The sequence below is a fragment of the Camelus ferus genome, chromosome 2 (genome assembly GCF_009834535.1).
Source record: "Camelus ferus isolate YT-003-E chromosome 2, BCGSAC_Cfer_1.0, whole genome shotgun sequence".
NCBI lineage: Eukaryota > Metazoa > Chordata > Mammalia > Artiodactyla > Camelidae > Camelus > Camelus ferus.
Genome location: NC_045697.1, coordinates 87,216,709 through 87,239,776, shown reverse-complemented (window position 1 = coordinate 87,239,776; position 23,068 = coordinate 87,216,709). Strand labels below are relative to the sequence as shown.

The 23,068-nt window shown below is 35.0% G+C and overlaps 1 protein-coding gene across 5 annotated transcripts in view; it reads right to left on the bottom strand.

The window, feature by feature from the left end:
• The window catches only part of SPATA5 (spermatogenesis associated 5), a 300,435-nt gene that overhangs the window by 97,613 nt on the left and 179,754 nt on the right, over positions 1-23,068 (bottom strand). The window contains exon 15 of one of the 5 annotated variants that reach the window (XM_032462988.1): positions 21,157-21,180. The exons of the other annotated variants lie outside the window; for them this stretch is intronic. Within the exon in view, the coding sequence (XP_032318879.1) occupies positions 21,178-21,180 (3 nt within the window). The 3' untranslated portion in view covers positions 21,157-21,177. Of the gene's footprint in view, positions 1-21,156; positions 21,181-23,068 lie in introns of those variants that run through there. 5 annotated transcript variants of the gene reach the window in all.

Genomic DNA, 23,068 nt, shown 5'->3' with positions numbered 1-23,068 from the left:
AACATCTCCATAAGAGTGAAAAACGCTAAGAGTACCCACAAGGGATGCTGAGGGTCCCAAATCTAGAAACTACAGGAAGCTACTATTGCTTAGGAGCTTGAAGGAGTAAAGGGAGGAGACAGTTCTATCAAAATCTAAATAAGGCTGAAACTACTGGGGAGGTGGAGTGGCTGCTCAAAGTACAGGAAACACAGGCCTGAAGTGACACGGCCAATCCTAGAACTGTGGTGCTACACAGGAAGGAGTGGAAAGACATATCCTGACTTCTTTCTCCTCTCTTCTTCTAATTTCCTGTTGATGCTTTTCACTGGCCAAACCCAGTGGAACTGAAGTCAGGGCTATCCAGGCCATAGGGGTCACCCTGCCCTCCTTTCCTTGTACAGACATACACATGCAACCCTGATAAAGGCAAGAGTAGAGTTGCGGAGTGGGAGGAAAACAAGCAGCACAAAGAACTACAGAACAGTGGCTGTTTTTTTAATATTGCTTGATAAGAATCACATTAGCACCCTTCTGAAAAATAACCCTAATCCTCTTCATCATCTAAATGTTACTCCAAAGACTTTGGTATCCTTTATCCACAACACCACGGATGGTCAGCTTGGTGAAGTCTGACAGAGCTTCCAAGTAGACAGCCTGAAGGTTAGTTATTGTATGTAGGTTAACTACCAACAAATAAAAAATTGGTCTCATATAACTTATCCAAATCAGTAGATAGCTAGATAATCTGTTTAAAGGATCTAACTAGTTTTTTTCTATAACAGTTTTGTCATTGTGATCTGAGTTTACTGTTTCTCACCCAAGGTGTTCCATTAAATCTAATTTTTCCTTACGCTTTTGGTTTCATACCTAAGAAACCACTGCCAAATCCAAAGTCATTAAGATTTATTCCCAAGTTTTTGTCTAAGAGTTTTATGATTTTAGCTATTATACTTAGATCATTGATCAATTTTGAGTTAATTTTTGTATACAGTGAAGTAGGGGTCCATCTTCATTCTTTGCATGTGGAAATCCAGTTTGGAAAGTTTATCGTTTCCCTACCAAACAGCCTCGGCCACCTTGCCAAAATTCAACTGGCTATATAGTCATGGATTTATTTCCAGACTCTCAATCCTATTCTATTGGTCTACATATAATATACTTTTATGCTAGTACCATATATTTTAATTACAGTAGCTTTGTAGTGAGTTTTGAAATCAGCAAAGTGTAAGTCCTCTAATTGGTTCTTCTTTTTCAATATTGTTTTGCATTCCATATGAATCTGAGGATCAATTTTTTCACTTCTATAAAAAAATACTGTTGGAATTTTGATAGGGATTATACTAAACCTGTAGATTAGTTTGGGTGGCATCAACATCTTAACAATATTAGGTCTTTCAGTCATGAACACAGGATATCTTTCCATTTATTTAGGCCTTCTTTAACTTCTTTTAGGAAAGTTTTGTACTTTGCAGTGTACAAGTATTTCACCTCTTTGAGTAAATCTATTAGTAAGTATTTTAATCCTTTAGATGCTATTGTAAGTGGGATTATTTACTCAACTTCATTTTCTGATTGTTCTTTGCTGGTATATGGAAACACAATCTAAAATAATTTGAGTGCTACTCGGGAAACAGAATGGCCAAACTGTGACTTAACAGTTGAGCAAGTACCACATTGCTTTTACCTAGAACATGTGATACAAAAACGATCTAGCAGCTAAGTTTCAACAGAATTCTCCAGAATGCTTCATCTTTTCCTTCATGATTCTCTTCCTCATTAATTCATTTATTTTTCTCTAACATATATTATAAAACTCATTGCTTCAATATCCTATGATTCCACGAGGCTAGCGGTTAGGATATACTCAGTTCAACTGCCATATTAAAGTAGACTTTCTTGTGAATTACTGAGTAAATAAAATATAATAAGAAAGTCTAATTTTTCCTTTGATTCCATGAGATAAGCAAAGTGAAAAGCTCTAGCAAACCTCCTAATACATTTTATTAATTCTCTCACAGCAAATACTGATTCCTAAAATATTTACTAAAAGATAAATGAAAATATACAATCAAGGATAACTGTATAGCATAATGGGAAACAGCTACTATCAGACTTAGAAAGCAAAAATTTATACATTGTATTTCATATAATGATATTTGGAAACAGGGATTAAAAATTCCTGTAGGAGGGGACAGGGGATGGAAAGGGGATTTAATCTAAAACAAGACGGTGAATCCATTTGAGACACGTCAGTGTGTTTTCCTTGCTGCTTTTGAAGTTTTCTAATTGCTGTTCCTAAATATCACCTGTAGAAGTAGATTTGAGTCCCAGCTCTGAAACTGAGGAGTTATATGATTATTATATTTTGTGAAATTAATTTTGGGTCTTTGAACCTCCACTTCCTCATTGAAGGTTGTATTAGAATTAAATAAGCACATATTTAAAGCATGCAGCAGTAACCAGGTGTTTATGGTTAGTTATACTGCACTTCATCCAATAAGTAAGCCAGAATACAGAACACAGGCCTACCTGCAGAGAGTCTCCATAGTTAACATCCTCCTGGTAGAATGCCTCTTACTTTTAAAACTCATTCTTCAGGGAATATATGTCTCTTAATTCAACATTTTCCAGCTGATGTTTATACTGGAAATTTTTTATACTTACATTTCTCAAGCTTAATATAACATTTTAAACAAAAGGATGTAAGGGGGGAAGTCTCACGTTACAACCCAAACACAACAGCTGGAAACAGCAGATCATGTGTAGACATTAGGAAAGCCCTCTGAGTGTCCACCAAGCAACTGTTCCTTCACAGCTAAATTTGATTGTTAGGTCAGCAGGAAGCATGGTTTAAGCACTTTACATCCTAAGATCATAATTTGTTACTTTAAAGACATTTCACTATATGGATTTAATAGGTTTTAAGAAACTGATTGGGGGGTTTTGGAAATGGGCTCCTGGTTAGTGTCTTCAAGTAGGACATCTCATTTTCTAGGATGTTCAGTGTTCGGTAGGGAATGCCCAAATAGTAACACGGTATTTTAATATCAACAAGGCATTTTCATTTTAATTGCAAAAAAAGCTCACTTCATGTAATTTTAAAATCATCTTATCTCTTTAATTTTATTTTCTAAGAAAAGTATCTTATTTATACCTCTCAGGGCTTTCTCCCTCAAGAGGAAGGAATGGTATTCAACAGCATATAGTAAGTACTTAGTAAATGGGGAATTCATTTTATTTATCCTATTCTATTCATATATTTGTAATTTTTTATATTTTTATATCCAGTGCCATACTGATAAGATGAACTTTTCCCATGAATAGTCTGTTAATTCATCTTTTCAACTGCACTAACATATGGAGGTGACTGTGTTCTTAGTTACACACATAATTTACTGAATGTCATGTGGTAAAATTTGCTGTGACTACAAAAAGTGTTCAGTTTACCCTGTAAAGGACGATTACAGTGATTTAACAGTTAACATTTATTGAGTCATTATCTGTTAAATGCTTTATAAACATCATCTTATACAAGCTTCATAATTTATGAAGTATGTATTATCACTACCACAATTTTATATGTAAGATGATATTGTCCAGGATCAAACAGCTACTAAATTGTTTCTTTTTGAGGGGTGGGTGTTAAATATTTAACAGCACACCATTGTTGGAACTAGGCAAAGAATTATCAAGAAATTTAGGTTATTTTTCTTTTCTTAAAAAGTAAATTAGTACCCACTGAGATACATATCATAAACAAATAAGTCAGGGCATTCTCTGCACCAGATTATATTTGCTCGGTATTTTCTTTGATATTTTATTTTTATTTGTTTCATCAATTTTGTCTTATTCAGAATTTAAATTTTCCAGAATATCAGGCAGTAATAAGTATTATAGTTTAGTGGTGTGGATTAGACTATGAACTTCAGAATCAGATAGTCTTTGTTCAAACCTCATCTCTGAACACTGATTTGTAGTGACTGACAATTTCCATGGTATTCATATCCCACCATGGGTACGGACTGTGTCAAAACTGATTTGTAACATTTATGAAAAAATTTATAGAAGCTCTTGCAAACTGGTAAGAGCAGTCCTAGCATATTACTGGGTCCAACTCTAAATGCCTCCAAATTAACACAAAGTATTATCTGAAGTATAGCATTAAGTAATAATTACTATGTCATGTAAATGTTTTCTTTAAAATCCAATGAAATATTCATAATTGTAGCAAATGGCATCACTCGAGGCAAAAAATGAGATCTTATAAAGTTTCCCATAAGCAAAAGAACATGTTAAAGAGAATAAAAAGACAACTTACAGAGAGAGAAAATACTGCAAGCCACATATCCAACAAAGAACTTGTATTTAGAATATAGAAACAACTCTCAAAACGTAAGAGTGAAATAAGAAAGAATCCAAATAGAAAATGGGCAAAAGACATGAACAGACATTTCACAAAAGAGATATTAAGGGCAAATAAGCACATGGAAAAAAAGTTCAATACCATTAACCATTAGGGAAATGCAAATTAAAACTAAAATTAAAACCATTAGGGAAACACAAATTAAAACTTTGATAAATCACTACACACTTATCAGAATACCAAATGCCAGCAAGGATACAGAAAACTTGGATTATCATATTTACTGGTGGGAACATAAAATGGTATCACCACTCTGGAAAATAATGTGTCAGTTTTAAAAAATAGATCACATGCAGTAGGCAGAACAGTGCACACCCTGCTCTGCTAATCCAAAGATGTCTACATCCTAACCTCTGGAACCTGAGAATATGTTACCTTACCTGTCAAAGAGAAATTAAGGTTACAAATTGAATTAAGGTTGCTGATCAGTTGATTAAAAATAGGAGATCATCTTGGATAATCCTGACTGGACAGTGGATCAAAGGAATTATATCACATAACATTACATAAGGATTAAAAATGGAAGACAGAGGCAAAAGAGAATTGGTCAGAGGAGGATGTGACTATGAAAGAAAGGCAGAGAGATGCAACTTTGCAGGCTTTGAAAATGGAGGAAGGGGTCACCAGGCAAGGAACATTGGGAGGAACTAGTAAAGGCAAGGAAACAAATTCTCCCCTAGAACCTCCAAAAAGAAATGCAGCCCTGCCATCACCTTGATTTTCGCCCAGCGAGATCCATATTGGACTTCTAACCTACAGAACTGTAAGATAATACATTTGTGTTATTTAAGTTGCTAGTCTTGTAGTAATTTCTTACAGCAACAATAGGAAACTAATATACCATGTGGCCCAGAAATTGCACACATGGGCATTTATTCCAAGGAAATGAAAACTTCAGTTCACATAAAAATCTTACATGGATGTTCACAGCAGCTTTATTCATAAGAGCCCCAAACTGGAAATAACCTAAACATTCCTAGATAAGTGAACAGTTAAACAAACTTGGATATATCCATATGTGGAACACTACTCAGCAATAAAAATGTTACAACCACTGACACATACAGCTAGGATGGATCTCAAGAAAATAAAGCTTACTGGTAAAAGCCAATCTCAAATGTTTACATATTTACTGTATGACTGCAGTTATATGGCATTTCTGAAATGACAAAACTGTGCAGACGGACACATACTTGTGTTTTCCAAGGACAGAGATGAAGGGAAGTAGGGGGAATTCAAGTATAAAGGAGTTTACAAAAGAATTCTTGGTGGTAATCCAAGATACAATGCCGAATCTTAACTGTAGTAGTGATTACATGAATCTATAAATAGGCTCAAACAGCACTGAATTACACACACACACACACACACACACATACCCCACATGCAAGTATACACAGGCATGTGCACAAATGCAAATGAATGCATATAAAATCTGGTGAAGACTAAATAAGGTCTGTAGTCTAATTAACAGTATTATACCCATGACAATTTCCTAGTTTAATACTGTTCTACAGTTATATAAAATGTCACCATTCAAAGGAGGTGGATGAAAAGTTCAAGTGATTCTACGTACTACTGTTTTTTTTTTAACAATTTTCTATGAGTCTATAATTACGTTAATAAAAAGTTAAAAAACAAGAGGAAAGAGAAAAATGATGCACTGGGTATAAAATTAAGATATTAGAATAGATATTTAAGACAAAATCTCATCTTTTAAAATTTCCATGTTTATATGTTTTTAATATGCTGTATAATATATATATATATATATAGCTGTATATATTTATGAACAAATAAGCATATATTGGTGGTTGATACTAAAAAGTACTCATAGGAACGTACAATAAAAAAGTTTAGAGACCAATGCTCTGAAGTATTACTAGCATATCTTTCTTAAACAGTGAAAAACAAAATGCAATATGGCATCCTGACATAATATCATCTCCAGAATATTAACTTAGCATAAAATTTTACTAAAAGCAAGATATACTAAAAATAAATTTGAAGATGCGCTAAGTAGAAATGAAATAAAGCACCAGTAACTCTGGCAACCAGTCATTTATATCACTTCTCTCTGGAAAAGGTTTTAGTAATCCTAATGGATGTTCAATCAGCTGTAAAAGTCCTTTTTACTTTCATCTAATTTATGCATGTTATTGTTGTTATTATTATTATTATATCATATATTCTTATTCATTCTTTTTAGATAATTTGTAACTCAGGATTAACTCTACCAATAGTTTTGGAGGTTATAAGAACAAATGAGACTAAAACTGGCACAAAATTTTTGCTCAGCAAGATCCACTTCCTCTACGACACATACTTGAAGAAGCTTGGTAAAAATCAGCAAATTCAAGCTTCATATATTTGCAGACCATTTTGTTATAAACCAAAGAGTCTCTTTATATAATGAATGATTGTTTTTATTGCCTTTCTAAAAAAGTACAATTTATGGTTTTGGAGTGGAGCCTGGCAAATGTAGACTGATATTAGTCAATCAACAGAGTTAAACCATAAAGACTTCTATTCTGTATCTGTCAATTTCTACGTACTGTTCTATAGAGTAAGTTTAGAATTACTCATGGAAAACTGTAACTCTTAGGTGAACTTACAGCAAGTGATTAACTGGCTTACAAAATATTTTAAACATTTAAAGTCACTCTCTCAATACACACTTCAGCTATCCTGGTATTTCCTGATTTGATAAAGAAAATAGGCAAAGAAAGATTAAATTTCAAATATATCTTTAATATTTTTGGTTCTTCATTTTATCAGAGCTAACTCATTGTTCTTTCATTGCGAATTCTTAAAAATCTTCCTCTCATGGTGTAGGGCTCTCTAAACTTTTTCAAAGTTTTTTAAAAGTGCTTTTTTAAAGTTTTACTTTGAATGTGGAGGATTCACTGCAAAAAATATGATTCAAAATCAAGAAATGAGAAACTCATATGAGGACACTGGATCTTTATTATTACACTGAAACTCGAAGCCTGTGATTTATTTACTTTTTAGAAAGTAACTGACACCTTGTCACAGCTACCTTGCCTTGGAGAGGTTAAAAAGTTGTCCAAGTTCCAGACAGCAAATGAGCAGCCTCTAAACTGCCAACAAGCAACGTGCTTGGACAAGCACTTTCTTTTTACAATGAAGTAACAGGCTTGCTTTTTCAGTGCAACCAAATTCAAACAATGAGAGGAGGCACTCCAAACCATGAGCAGAGAAAACCAAGGGCCAAGCTCACGGTATGCACAGGAAGATTCCCAACTGGGAAACCGTGGGCAAATGCAAGTTTTCAAAGAGATGTTTTAACATTACATATGCATCAGCCCCTCAAGCACCCACAGCTCTGTTAACAGTATGTTATCAGTACGCACAGAACAACAATGCAGATTGTTGTTCTGAATACAACACTCCCTTGAGCTTTCAAGATGATGTACAGTATAGGAAGAGTGCAGAAAATAAATGTGACTCCTCTCATAATTCTCAGCACCATTTGAAAAGGCTATGTTAGAAAATGAATTAATACACAGGATGTGGTCTTTCCTTTGGAAGAGAATAATCGGTGTTGGTGTTTTACTTACTCATTTTATTTAGGGTTGGTGAATACTAAAGCCCTGTGAATTTAAGTTCATCTCTGAAGTAATCATAACATGTGAACTGCTGCATATCTCTCACTTCAAAATTTGGAAAACAGAAAAATTAAGGTCTTGTTCTACATATAAGAGAAAGAGAAAGAGAGAGATGTAAGAACAGGATTAACAAAAGTAGTTCTAAGGAATCTAAAAATACTTTTCACTCCCTTGGAACCATGGTAAATGGATATATTAGTCCAGAAGAAAGTCAAACCTTGGTTCAGGTAAATATTCTATGCAAAGAAAGGACCACATAAAGGCAGACATTTTATACACTCTGTTGTAAGGATTAGCAGATCTATAAGTAGCCTTGGATTTGTAGGAAAGACAACAGATAAAACATTAGAAATCTGGGTATATCATTGAGAAGATTCCATAATTTATTACAGCTAGTGCTTATAGTATGACAAATTTAAATTTTTAATCTAGAAAAACTAATGTGACATTATCTATTTAGAGCTATATTTGTCTCCTATATTACCACTGTAATTCCTTTCATAAATTCAAAACAATGTGTTATCACTGATTCTGAAAATTACTGGACTCTGTGGGTCATCTAAATTCTCCAAGTTCAGTTTGTTTAAAAGTCCTTTTGTATAATATAAACACTAACAATATTTCATATTTGATGTCGGGAGAGATCAGAATTTATATCTGTCTCATACACCTAACCAGACCCGATATCTCCACCTATATACCCGTCATCTACTACTACCCAGAATGTCTCAGCCTACAGGTGTCAAGGAGCAGCCCTGACCTATAAGAAGAGTAGTGCTGACATGGAGGTATCCACCCTCCTCTGGAGAAGTTAAGCGTGAGCTCTGTATACTGGGGCTGAGCTGCACTTCCCTATATCATTAAGCTTTCATAAATGGGTTCAAAAGGAAGCCCCAAATACCTTCCTTCTCCCACCATTCACAGTAACATGCCTAAAATCTGCCTTAAATCTACCAGTACAAATTCCATGTTGCCCTTCATCTATGTTATTATGACAGACTACCAGTCTGTCCCAGAATTCCAGTTCATCCCTCATGTACTAGATCTACTCCCCACAAATGTCAACACATCCCCTAATCTGCCTCCTTCTCCCACCCCGGTCTTATTTTATAATAAGTAACAGAAAATATATTTTAAAATGCGAGTCAATTTTATCACATACCAATCTCAGGTGGGAGAAATGACCCAGTCCTAGGAAGTCCTAGGAGGCTGTTGTGGCTTTTAAAGATCCTACTTTGTGGTGATTTTTAGTGTTGTGTAAACTCCTAGCTTCAATTAATGATGTCTAACTAAGACAGAAATTCAGAAGCATAAATACAGCCAGGGAGGCAGAGACCTAAAGGAGAGCAGAACACTCTAGCAAAACAAATGTATACGTACATACATACATAGACATATAGAGAGACACACATACACCACAACGCCAAGCAAACTGGGCCCATGATGTAGGGAGGAGGCTCTGAGCTGCTGGATACCTTCAACTTGGTTTCTATTATCCTCTTAATGGGGGGAGGCTTCAAGATCCCAGAGTTTCTATTGTTAATCTTATTTAAATAAAATTTGCAATTCAGCATTCAAAAACTCTTAACAGAGTTAACACTTTGAATCTTATATAAGTTAACACCTGCTTCTTAATACATCCATGAAAGTAAAGTATATACACTTATAAAAAATAAATTAGAGTGAAACTAGTGAGCATAGTAAATGAGCCTAATGAATTTAATATATATTCCCTTTTTCATCTTATTTGTCTTTACAGAAACTGTTACATTCAAATGTCTATGTTCTCTTAACCAAGGGGTGGATTTAAGAAGTAAGAGAAATGAGTATTAGGGATGAGTAGGGAAAAAGATATAATAAGCATTAATAGTTAGTCATATTATTTGAACTAACATTGTCTAAAATAAGAGAACAAATGTCCCCTTAAATTGCTGTATTGACTGAATTGGTGGGATGTAATATTTACTTTAAATGTATTTGACTACTTATAATAAACTTAGGCATGGCCAATATAAAGTGTGTAAATCTAATGGTTTTAGACAACTCTTTCAAATGACTGATATTGCAATAAAGACTTTGCTAGTACTCTTGCTTATATTTCTAATGAAAAACAGAAGTAGGATACTTATTCTTTTAAAGCAAGTGCCACTGTTAATACTGATGACATCACCTTCTTGAAAGTAATGGACAGCATTTTTGCCTAATAGTATTAATAAGCTTTTGAACTCATTTTATTCAATGTTTTATGTTTAAGAGAGAGTTTTGGATTGCCAGAAACATGGCTCCTATAAACCTATAAATAGTAAAGAAACCATGACAAGAATATTTCTAACACTACACATAGGGCTGGGAATGGAAATTACAGTGACTTTGTTCCTAATACTATTAAATAGTAACAAATCTGGGGAGTCTCAGAAGTATGCTTCAGTAATTTTACTTTTCCTCATCCAATCTCTGCATCTAGTTATATCTGACCAACAAACAGCAAGTAAAACAATTCATATTAAAACATCCACCATAAGAAACTCTTTGAAGTTTACAAGTAATGGGCTAATGTGGGAAATAATATGCCTTTTCTTTTTGTGTGAAATGCTCAGGAAAACCCTGTTAAGTCGATTAGTACTTGAAGAATCCAATCAGCTTATTCCTGAAAGAGGTATTCTTTATTTTAAATAAACAAAGCCTGCTTTTTGTGGGAGGTGGGGTGAGAAGGGGGGAGGACAGGGGTTGTTACAGGGAGTGCGGGGTGGTGAAATAAATTACCAACATTTCCAGGTTGGGAAGGAGTGTTGGTTTCTTTTCAGGTCAGACTGGCTGTCGCCACCTACACTGACAGGAAGAGTTATTGGAGTGATGGTCTATGTATGATGACTGAGGGACACAGAGACAGCAAAACAAGAGGGAAATCATCTCTCTAATACCTTGTAGATCACCACCAAAAGAAACCTGTTATCCGGGCTTTGTTTTGTTTTGCTTTGCTTTTCATGGAGGATTAAGATTCTTATCTTAATAAGATACGTTGTTAAACTTGAATTTTATATCAGTTTTGTAATCTAGATTTTAAAAACATAACTGTATATATCTGCACATACATAAACTGATAATCCCTCTATGTGCACTGTATTTTGAAACATCTACTACTGAGATTCTTCCATCCAAAAGTATTAACTTTTAATTGAATCTGAGATTTAATGAAAGTCTAGAAAAACCTAAATTTGAAATTTGTAACACTGACCTTATGGAGCTTCATATTTGTGATAAATTTTGCTGTATATCTTATAAATTAGCTTCAACATGATTCAGATTGGGTTCTCAGGACAGCAAATAACTGTGAGAAAAGGGAGTATCTTAGATCATGTCTTCTCTATATAAAACAAATTGGTTTGACATATTTATTTTTTATTTGACTAACTGGCATAGTGCCTTAGTGATGAGAGAAGTGTGTAAAGTATTCATGCTTTTCTTTTACTTTGTCAGCTTGGTTAAGAGTCACCATATGGATTCCTGGTCAAGATGGAGTAGTAGGACCACAAGCTCCCCTCCTCTCATGACTACAACAAAACCACAACTGAGTACTAAACAACCATTGAAAAGAAGATTGGAACCTAGCAAAAAAAAGATTTTCTTCAACTGCAAACATAAAGACGGAACCACAGCAGGACAGTAAGAGGGTGTGCTTGCGATATAATCGGGCCCCATACCCCCACTGGTAGGTGACCCATAAGCTGGAGACTAAATTGCAGTCTCTCCCATAGAAGTGAGGGTCCAAACCCTACATCAGGCTCCCCAGACTAGGGTTCTGGCACTGGGAGAAGGAGACCCCTGAATATCTGGTTTTGAAGGCCAGTGGGGCTTAACTGTGGGAGCTCCACGGGAATTGGGGAAATAGAGACTTCACTCTCTTGGGAAGCATACACAGAATCTTGCCTGCACCAGGACCAAGGGTAGAGGCAGTGATTCCATAGGAACCTGGGTCAGACTTTCCTGCTGGTTTTGGAAGGTCTCTTGGGGAAGTAGAGGGCAGCTGTGGCTCACCCTAGGGATGTAAAAGTTAGTGGTGGACATTCAGGGAGTATTCATGTACATGAACCTTCCTGGAGGCTGACATCTTGCTTGGGTCAACTGCTCCAAGACCTAGCTCCAGCTTAAGTGCTGGGAAGCCTTAGGCCAAACAACATACTGTGTAGGAATGCAACCCAACCCACTGGAAGACTTCCTGAGCCCATAGCTGCCTCTAGACATGCCCCTAGACACTACTTTGTCCACCAGGGGGCCAGGACCAAGCTCTACCCAGCAGCAGGCAGGCGCCAACTCTTTCTGCCAGGAAACCTGCACAAGCCTCTAGTCGAGCCTCACCCACCAGTGGACAGATATCAGAAGAAAACAGCAATCCAACAGCCTGTGGAAGGAGTCTGCAAACGCAGGCCAGACTCTACACTAGGACCAGCTGGACCCTGGCCCTTGGGTGACAAGAGGGGAATGCACTGCTGGGACACACAGGACACCTCATACAGAGGGCCATTTCTCCAAGGTCAAGAAACTTAACTAACCTATATAAAAAAATACAAAGAGGAATTTAGACAAAGTGAGGCAGCAGAAGAATATGTTCCAGGCAAAGGTACAAGATAAAATCCTGGAAGACGAGATAAGTGATGAAAAGATAGGCAATCTACCTCAGAAAGACTTTAGAGTAATAACTGTGAAGATGATCAGAAAACTTGGGAGGAGAATAGATGTACAGAGCAAAGTTTTTAGCAAAGAGTTGGAAATATAAAGAATACCCAAAAAGAGTTGAAGAATACAATTTCCAAAATGACTAATACACTAGAAGGAACCAAGACTGATTAAATGAGGCAGAAGAATGGATCAGTGAGCTACAAGACAGAGCAGTGAAAATCACTATCGATGAACAGAAAAAACAAAAAGAATGAAAAGAAATAAGGATAGTTTAAGAGAACTCTGAGACAACATGAAGCGCACTAATTACAGAGGTCCCAGAAAGCAAAGAGAGAGAAAAGGACCTCTGTAATTTTGAAGAGATTACAGCTGAAAACTTCCCTAACTTGGGGAAGGAAACAGTCACCCAAGTTCAGGAAGTGCAGAAAGTCCCACACAGGATTAACTCAAAGAGGAATACACTGAGGCACATAGTAATCAAATTGAAAAAAATTAAAGATAAGGATAAAGCACTAAAATTAGCAAGAGAAAACCAACAAATAACATACAAGGGAACTCCATAAAGTTATCCACTGATTTTTCAGCAGAAACTCTACAGGCCAGAAGGAAATGGCATGATATATTTAAAGTGATGAGAGGGAGAAACCTACAACCAAGAATACCCTACCCAGCAAGGCTCTCATTCAGATTTGATGGAGAAATCAAAAGCTTCACAGATAAGCAAAAGCTGAAAGAATTAAGCACCATCAAACCAGCTTTACAACGAATGTTAAAGGGACTTCTCCAGGTAAAAAAGGCCACAACTAAAAACAAGAAAAGTAATTGTGAGGGGAGGAGGGTACAAATGCAGGGTATCTAAAATGCATTTGAAATTAAGACAGCAACTTAAAACAATCACACACACACCCATAACTGCAAAACCAAAAATCTATAATAGATATACACACAAAAAAAGAAGAGGAACCCAAATGTAACTCTGTAGTCATCAAACTACAAGAGAAGAGAACAAAAAGAAAAGAGGCACAGAGTATAGCTCAGTGGTAGAGTGCGTGCTTAGCATACACAAGGTCCTGGGTTCAATCCCCAGTTACCGCCACTAAAGGAATAAACAAACAAACTAGCCTAATCACCTCTCAACAACAACAACAAAAAACAAGCAAACATTTTAAAAAAGAGATAAAAAGACCTACAAAAACCAGTCCAAAACAATGAACAGACTAGCAATAAGAACATACATGTTGGTAATTACCTTAAATGTAAATAGATTAAATGTTCTAACCAAAAGGCTGACTGAATGGATACAAAAACAAGACCCATACATATGGTGTCTACAAGAGACATATTTTAGAGCTACAGACACATGTAGGCTGAAAGTGAGGGGATGGAAAAAGATATACCATGCAAATGGAAACCAAAAGAAAGCTGGAATGGCAATACTTACATCAGACAAAATAAATTTTAAAATAAAGACTGTTACAAGAGATGAAGCAGGACACTACATAATGTTCAAGGGATCAATCCCAGAAGAAGATATAACAATTGTAAATATATATGCACCCAAGATAGGAGAACCTCAATATATAAGACACCTGTTAAGAGACATAAAAGGAGAAATCGACAATAACATAATAATAGTGGGGAACCTTAAAACCTCATTTACAGCAATGGATAGATCATCCAGACAGAATATCAATAAGAAAATACAGGCCTTAAATGACATATTAGACCAGATGGGCTTAATTGATATTTATAGAGCATTCCATCCAAAAGCAGCAGAATACATTCTTCTCAAGTGTGCGCAGAATATTCTCCAGAATCAATCACATGCTGACCCACAAAGCAAGCCTCAGTAAATTTAAGAAAACTGAAATTATAACGAGCATCTTTTCTGACCATACACTCTGAGATTAGAAATCAACTACAAGAAAAAAACCATAAAATACACAAACACATGGAGGCTAAACAACATGCTACTAAACAACCAATGGATCACTGAAGAAATCAAAGAGAAAATAAAAAAAAATACCTAGAGACAAATGAAAACTAAAATATCATGATCCAAAACCTGTAAGATGCAGCAAAAGCAGTTCTAACAGGGATGTTTATAGAGATACAGGCTTACCTCAGGAAACAAGAAAAATCTCAGATAAACAACCTAACCTTACATCTAAAGCAACTAGAGAGAGAAGAACAAACAAAATCCAAAGTTAGTAGAAGAAAAGAAATCATAAAGATCAGAGCAGAAATAAATTAAACAGAAACAGAAACAGAAACAAACAACAAAAAAAAAGATCTGTACTCCAAAAACTATATGATATTGATAAAAGAAACTGAATATGACACAAATAGATGGAAAGATATACCATGTTCTGGAATGGAAGAATCAATATTATTTAAATGGCCATTCTATTCAAGGCAATAGACAGATTCAATGCAATCCTTATCAAATTACCAATGACATTTTTCACAGAGCTGGAACAAAAAATATTAAAATTTGTATGGAAACACAAAAGACACCAAAAAACCAAAATTAACCTTGAGGAAAAACAACAGAGCTGGGGGAATCACACTCCCTGATTTCAGACAATACTACAAAGTTACAGTAATCAAAACAGACACACAGATCAATGGAACAGGACAGAAAGTCCAGAAATAAATCCATGCACTTATGGTCAATTAATCTATGACAAAGGAAGCAAGAATATACAATGGAGAAAAGACAGTTTCTTTAATAAGTGGTGCTAGGAAAACTGGACAGCTACCTGTAAAGAATAAAATTAGAACATTCTCTAATGCTATAAACAAAAATAAACTCAAAATGGACTAAAGTCCTAAATGTAAGACCAAATACTATAAACTCCTACAGGAGAACATAGGCAGAACACTCTTTGACATAAAGTGCAGCAATATTTTTTTTTCAAACCAGCTCCTAGAGTAATGGAAATAAAACAAAAAATAAACAAATGGGACCTATTTAAACTTAAAAGCTTTTGCACAGCTAAGGATACCATCAACAAAATGAAAAAACAACCTACAGAATGGGAGAAAATATTTGCAAATGATGTGACTGACAAGGGACTAATCTCCAAACTATACAAATAGCTCATACAGCTGAATATCAAAAAGACAAACAACCAAATCAAAAAACGGGCAGAAGACCTAAATAGACATCTCTCCAAAGAAGACATCCAGATGGCCAACAGGCACATGAAAAGATGCTCAGTATCACTAATTATTAGAGAAATGCAAGTCAAAACTACAATGAGGTATCACCTCACACCAGTCAAAATGGCAAACATAAAGAAGTCTATAAATAATAAATGCTGGAGAGGGTGTGGAGAAAAAGGAGCCCTCCTACACTGTTGGTAGGACTGTAAATTGGTGCAGCCAATATGGAGGACAGTATAAACGTTCCTTAAAAAACTAGAAATAGAACTACCATATGATTCAGCAATCCCACTCCTGGGCATATATCCAGAGAAAACTATAATTCAAAAACACACATACACTGCAATGTTCACAGCAGCACTGATTACAATAGCCAAGACAAGGAAACAAGTCAAATGTCCACTGACAGACTATTGGATAAAGAAGATGTGGTATATATATATACAATGGAACACTACTCAGCTATTAAAAAAAAATAAAATAATGCAATCTGCAGCAACATGGATGGACCTGAAGACCGTCATTCTAAGCGAAGTTAGCCAGAAAGAGAAAGAATAATACCAATATGGTATCACTTATATGTGGAATCTAAAAAAAAAAAGACACAATGAACTTATTTACAAAACAGAAACAGACTCACAGACACAGAGAACAAACTTATGGTTACAAGGGGGTAAAGAGGGTGGTAAAGGATAAAATGGGAGTTTGAAATTTGCAGATACTAACTACTATATGTAAAATTAAAAAGTTTCTACTGTATAGCGCAGGAAACTATATTCAATATCTTGTAGCAATCCATAATAAAAAAGAATATGAAAACAAATATAGGTATGTATATGTATGACTAAAACATGTTGTACACCAGACAACATTGTAAACCGACTATACTTCAATAATTATTAAAAAATTGAAAAAAAAAGCCACCATATGATGCCTGTCATTAAGCTATTATTAGCTTAATATCCTTTTAGAAACTAGAAGGGGAATGAATAAACTAATGAAGGAATGAATGTAAAAATGATGAAGACTTAAAGTTACTTGACTGGTTTTTGCCTTATTTTCTCTATTTATTATTTAGGATTAACAATGTTATGGGGCCATCTTAAAAGAAAATTGGTGAACAGATAGTAATTAAGTAAGGAGTATTATTCTAATTATAAGAAATCATTATTTTTATTACTACTCCTACTACAGCTAATGAGTACCAGTCTTGCCTATGGGCCTATGAACTGTTTGATTTTGTCATCACCACAAAACTAGGAAATCTCATGTTTAAAGTCATACACTGATCATCAATTTTGAACTAACCATTTACAAATTTAAACATTATTCAAAAATCTAAATAAATGAATTTGTTAATTGATATGCAGCAAAAATACTGATACATTTTCTTCACAATTTTTAAAAATTTTCAAATCTCTATTTTAATAGCTCATAAAGACAAATTTGCTTTTTCTTAGAAAATATATTTTAAAAAATGGCTCAGTCTTCATGTATCCCTAAGAAAAATTGCTGTAAAAAGTACCATTGAGGTTTGCATGAGTTCTTCTCTAGCCCTTATATCTGAACTTGCTTTTTCCCTGCTAATACTAATGTTTCTTACCGCAAGAAAGCAAATAATTCCCTCTGTTTTCTCCTGTCCTCAGGTCCCCAGAGCCACCCAAGAACAAATACTGAATTACATAAATTCTTTAAAATTTCCAAGAGCCACTTATAAAACATGGAAAAACATAAAATAAAGCAGCCTATGAGTTACATATTAACATGGAAACTGTACAACCCTGTAAATTACCTTATAAAAGGAAATTTGATGATTAGTTTGTCCCTCTAAGGCTGAAGTCCCAATAAAAAGACATTTTATGTAAGTTATTTCAAGTTGTTGATTAATAAAGCCTTATGATTCAATAAAGTACAGAGAATTAATTACTTTCTCACCCTAAAAAAGTGGAAAGTAAAGTGAGAGGCTGATGGAAGAATACTTGCCCTATTACACTACACCTTTCCTTTCAGTACCTAAGAGGACATTAGTTCTGATGCCGTCAAGTCTCCTTTTTCTCCCTTTACATTTTAAAGCCCTCTTAGCTTTTTAAGCTTTTTAAGTTTAAAATTTTAAGTTTGTGTGTGGTCTGTTTTCAGGAATGATTGAGATGGACTATGCATGTGTTAGTTTTTCTTGTAAGTGATGACACTTCTATACTTCTAAATTTTGAGGCATGTTTTAAAGATGTCAAGTCTGGTTTAAATTCTGATGAAAATACAATTCTGTATTTTACGTCCTTGTTTGCATTTTGATTAAGAAACAAAGGTGCACTGCATATTAGATGTTAAGATTAATCTCTGCTTTTACTCTGACCTAGTGAACTTCTCTGGTAACCACATACCGGCAAACACCTTTGCTGTGGTTTTCATCCTTATTAAGTGCTTTAAAATGTTAAATCATTTATTAATTGGCCATTAAATGAAGATTATGCTTTTCTCTTGTCCATGGTGCATTAAAGTGAAGCTTGTTATTTATCATTAAAACATCAAACAACTAAAAATTTATTAGGACTAATCAATAACAGTTATCTTCAGTCATATTCTCTGCATGTTGTATTAAAGGCCAACATTTCATATGAGTAAATATATAAAAATCTTGTAACTTTAAGGAGTGTTTAAAAAACAGAAACCTTAAAGATGCTGTAATTTCCTAGATGCTTTCAAAGGCACTGAAGCTTGGAGTACTTATTTTACAGTTGGTAGCACTGCTTAATGTTACTAAGTATATTAATGTGTACCTGTAGGAACCATCGCCTTATTGAGATCAGCATCAGGCAGTTTGGTTTCAGTGTGTCACGTTGAGTTGTTCTTGCTGTGTTAATCTGCAAAGTTTATAGTTCTCCCCCACAAAATCGTGTTTCTAGTAAAACTCTGGATTTCTAAGATGACTTGTATTCACATGGAGTTTACTGGTATCCTCAGAAGAATTAAAGTTAATCAGTGAGCAAACAAAACATATAAAAATAAATGAACAATGTACTTTTTCAGATAAAGCATAGACATTTCTTATTTATTCACATGGGTACTTTAGAAATGTTAAGCAAGTATTCTACTATAATTTATGTTTATGTTTAAAGTTAATATTGAATATGGCATATCTTTAAATGGACTGGTTTATTTACTCGACAGGACTAATCAAAAGTAGAATAGGAAACTAGATTTGGATTTAGGAAGAAAAATATATTGATTTTAAAATAAAATATATTTAATTCAAATAGAGTGAGCTGAAAATTAAGAATAAAAACAACTGAACCTTTATATAAATAAACAGTATTTCAGTTAAGGAATGCAAGCTTGAATGCTGGGTAGCTGCATTTTAAATAATGGAGATCTAGGTAATTTGAACAAACACTCCTGCTCAGAATAACTAGAAAAACTGGAGAAAAACATCTATTTGAAGAAATCAGAGAACTAACAAGTAATAATGAAGCCAAGATCTAGGAGAAGGAGGAGTATAGACACAAGTCCTATATTTAGAATAGCTTTTCATTTGGAAGCAGATCTCATTCCTGGAAGAAGCTATTGAGAGCTAAGAAGCTAGCTGCCCTTTCAACATGCTTATGGGTCAGGAGGCGAGAACTGGAATCAAAGCTCACTAAGAAGAGAGTTGTAGTAAAGATTCCAGGGAAGAGCAAAGACCACTTACTGCAGTGATGATGTTCTGTATGTGCACTGTCCAACAGCATTGTCATCGACCACAAGGGAGTATCAAGCACTTGAAATGTGGTGAAGTGTGAGATTAAAGAACTGAATTTGAAATTTTCTTTAATTTTAATCAATCTAAATTTAAATAGCTAGTAGCCTCTGTATTGGACAACATATATCTGTAAGAGGTGATGCACAACTGTTTACACTGCAGCACTGAATATTACATCAAAAACTTGAGACTGATTAAGGATCCAAATATAAATGGTAAAACTTGAAAGAATTGAATAGAAAATATGATTTTGGGTGAACAGAAGGATTTCTTTAAGAAGACATGAAGAACACAAGAAGGAAAAGACAGATAAACTTGATTGAACTCCTCTACAATAAAAGACCACATAAAACATAAAGGGTAAAGATAAGCAATAAGACTGGGAGAGGATATCTGAGTTACATATAATTGACAAAGGATTAGTAATCAGAATCTGTGAAGATCTACAAAGTGATAGGAAAAATGGCAAAAGATACTCTTAAAGTTTTTAGAGTTGGGGGTAGAGGTCACAAAATAATCCTATTTCCCCTATCTGGATACAGCAGGGGACTGGAAGAGGACAGTGAGGGAGGTAGGTATGAGAGAATAAGAACCCAGAGGAGTAAGAGATATGGAGATCAATATATGTATTTTCTTACTGGAGAATGTAGCTGAATGGTACATTCACATGGCTTCCTAACACTTCACCTCTGAATTCGATGCACTGACTGCAGGCTCCCCCTCAGGGGCAAAACCTTTTGTGTCAGTTTACAGCACAGTAGAGTAGGCACCTTGGAAGCTCTGCCTCCAAGAATTTCCAAAAGGAAAAAACAGAGCCCAGAATGAGTTGAGGTGGGCATTCTCAGTTCCTTTACCCAAACTAATCGGTTAAGACATTTTTTTCTCACAGAAGTGACACATTGTGAAACTGGTAATACTTGACAGAAATATCTAAAGACAGGGCTTACATTTCTTCTGTGTATGGAATCACTTGTATGAATTAAATAGTAATTCCACTTTTAAAACCACTAAACGAATACAAACAATGCCCCAATTCTTTACTTTTTCTGAATTTTTCTGTCAAACTGCATGTAATTGATACAAATCTATCAGAAGTTAGCATTACATGAACTGCTTCCTACAGAGCAAGATGAGGGCATTTATTAGAGTATGGGCAGAAAGTGACATCTTTGCAAAGTTTTACATGGGAGCAGTTTTTTAAATCTCTGCACTATTTCAGACGATTTTCAGGTAGCAAATAGCTGGAGCCCCTCTGTATCATCAAAGTGAAAGGGGGGAAGCCTAGCTGTAAGCACAGATCTTGAAATATGAGGCAGTGTTCACCTATAAATTGGCTTATTAACAATCTACAATACACACAATGAAACAGAATATATTGTAAAAAAAAATATGAACAACAAAATATCCCCAATACTACTATACAGTATAGAAGTGATGACTGTATCTGAGAAACCCACCTCCAGGAGCATCTGTTTTCCTTCATGCATAGTCAATTCTTCTTTTATTCTTGTGAATACTTCTATTATTAACCCCTGTCCACTAATCTATGAGAGGAAGTCCTTTCACTGCAGAAGGAAGAGAAGAGATAGAGGTATCCTTCAGACCCTTTCTCATTCTGCTGGCTCTATTAAACATACACAGGAAAGATGGATATCTAACTAGAAAAGTGATACTTCAAAGTCCTCTATTCATCTCTGTGAAATCTGGCCATGACTAGGAAATCAGATGAGGTTAGATACAGAAAGCACACTGCTTTATTTTTTGCCTCGATCATTAGTGCTGAGATGGAAAACTGATGAAACAAAAATGTGACACATATTTTTCCGGAATTCATTTGGATGCTGGTATAATGCCAAAAGTGCTATCACTGAAGCAGAGATATGCAGCCACCACTTCAACTGTTATGTTGGTGCATATAGCAACATCAGGAACTTTTCTTCCTCGTCTTGTAAACATTTAAACCAATGTGCATTTTTGAAAAAAAAAAAAAGAGATTACAGTATTGTTATAATATCCTGGGACTATTATGTAGGAAGAGGGTATTTCCAATAATCAACTGATCTTAGCAAACAGATAAGATTAAAATTAACTCGTCAGAAATGCAAATCAAAACTACAATAAGGTATTATCCCACATTGGTCAGAATGGCCATCATTGAAAAGTCCACAAGTGATAAATGCTGGAAAGGGTGAGAGAAGGGAACCCTTTTAACACTGTTGGTGGTAAAGTAATTTGGTGCAGCCAGTATGGAAAACAATATGGATATTCCTACAAAAAATTTAGAAATAGAGTTACCATATGGTCCAATAATCCCACTCCTGGGCATATATCCAGAGAAAACTCCAATTAAAAAGATACATAACATCAATGTTCACAGCAGCACTATTTACAATAGCCATGACATGGAAACAACCCAAATATTCACAGACAGATGACTGGATAAAGAAGTTGTGGTATATTTATACAATGAAATACTACTCAGCCATAAAAAAGAATGAAATAATGCCATTTGCAGTAACATGGACAGACCTAGAGATAATCATACTAATTGAAGTCAGATGGAGAAAAATATCATATGCTATCACTTACACAGAGGATCTAAAAAAATGAGACAAATGAACTTATTTACAAAACAGAAACAGACTCATAGACAAAGAAAACAAATTTATAGTTACCAAAGGTGGGGGGATAAATTAGGAGTTTGTGATTCACAGATACAAACTATTATAAACAAAATAGATAAACAACAAGGTCCTACTGTATAGCACAGGGAACTATATTCAATAGTTTGCAATAATCTATAATGGAAAAGAATATGAAAAAGAATATATATATATTCTTGTAAAACAATCATGCTGTACACCAGAAACTAACACAACATTGTCAACTATACTCTATTTAAAAAAAATTAACTCAGATGAAACTAGTAGAAGCAATTCAGGCAATAGGTCAGTGTAGGCAAGGGGAAGGCAGAGATCAGGAATGAAGGCTGAAGCAGTGGTCAAAGAGAGTGGGAAACTGAAGGGAAACAAACAGTGGCAGGAAGCTTGTTCAGGGTATGGCCATCCTGGAGAGTTCATCTTAATATTTATGTGCACAGTGAAAGCTTCTACCTTGTGGTTAAAAAACCTAATCTGAATATGACTGGTGAAAGTTGGGAGTTAATGGAAATTTCTGGGGTTAGTATAGGCTGGAAAAGCCTAAAGAAAAGGTATCTGAATGGTTCAAGCAGAGTGAAAAAGAGGCTGTTCTAGGAAACCACTTATGAGAAACTGGGTTATGGCATGGTTTGGTCTCTCGTGTATGATCCAGGTTTCACTTGTGGTAAACTTACAACTCTGAGCAGATGATAAAGAAACAACATAGAAACAGAAAATCACAGATGAATAAAATTTCCTATAAAAGGCAGAGGAAATTTAGAAGAGTGGTGACACTGTACCATAGAGCAGGGTT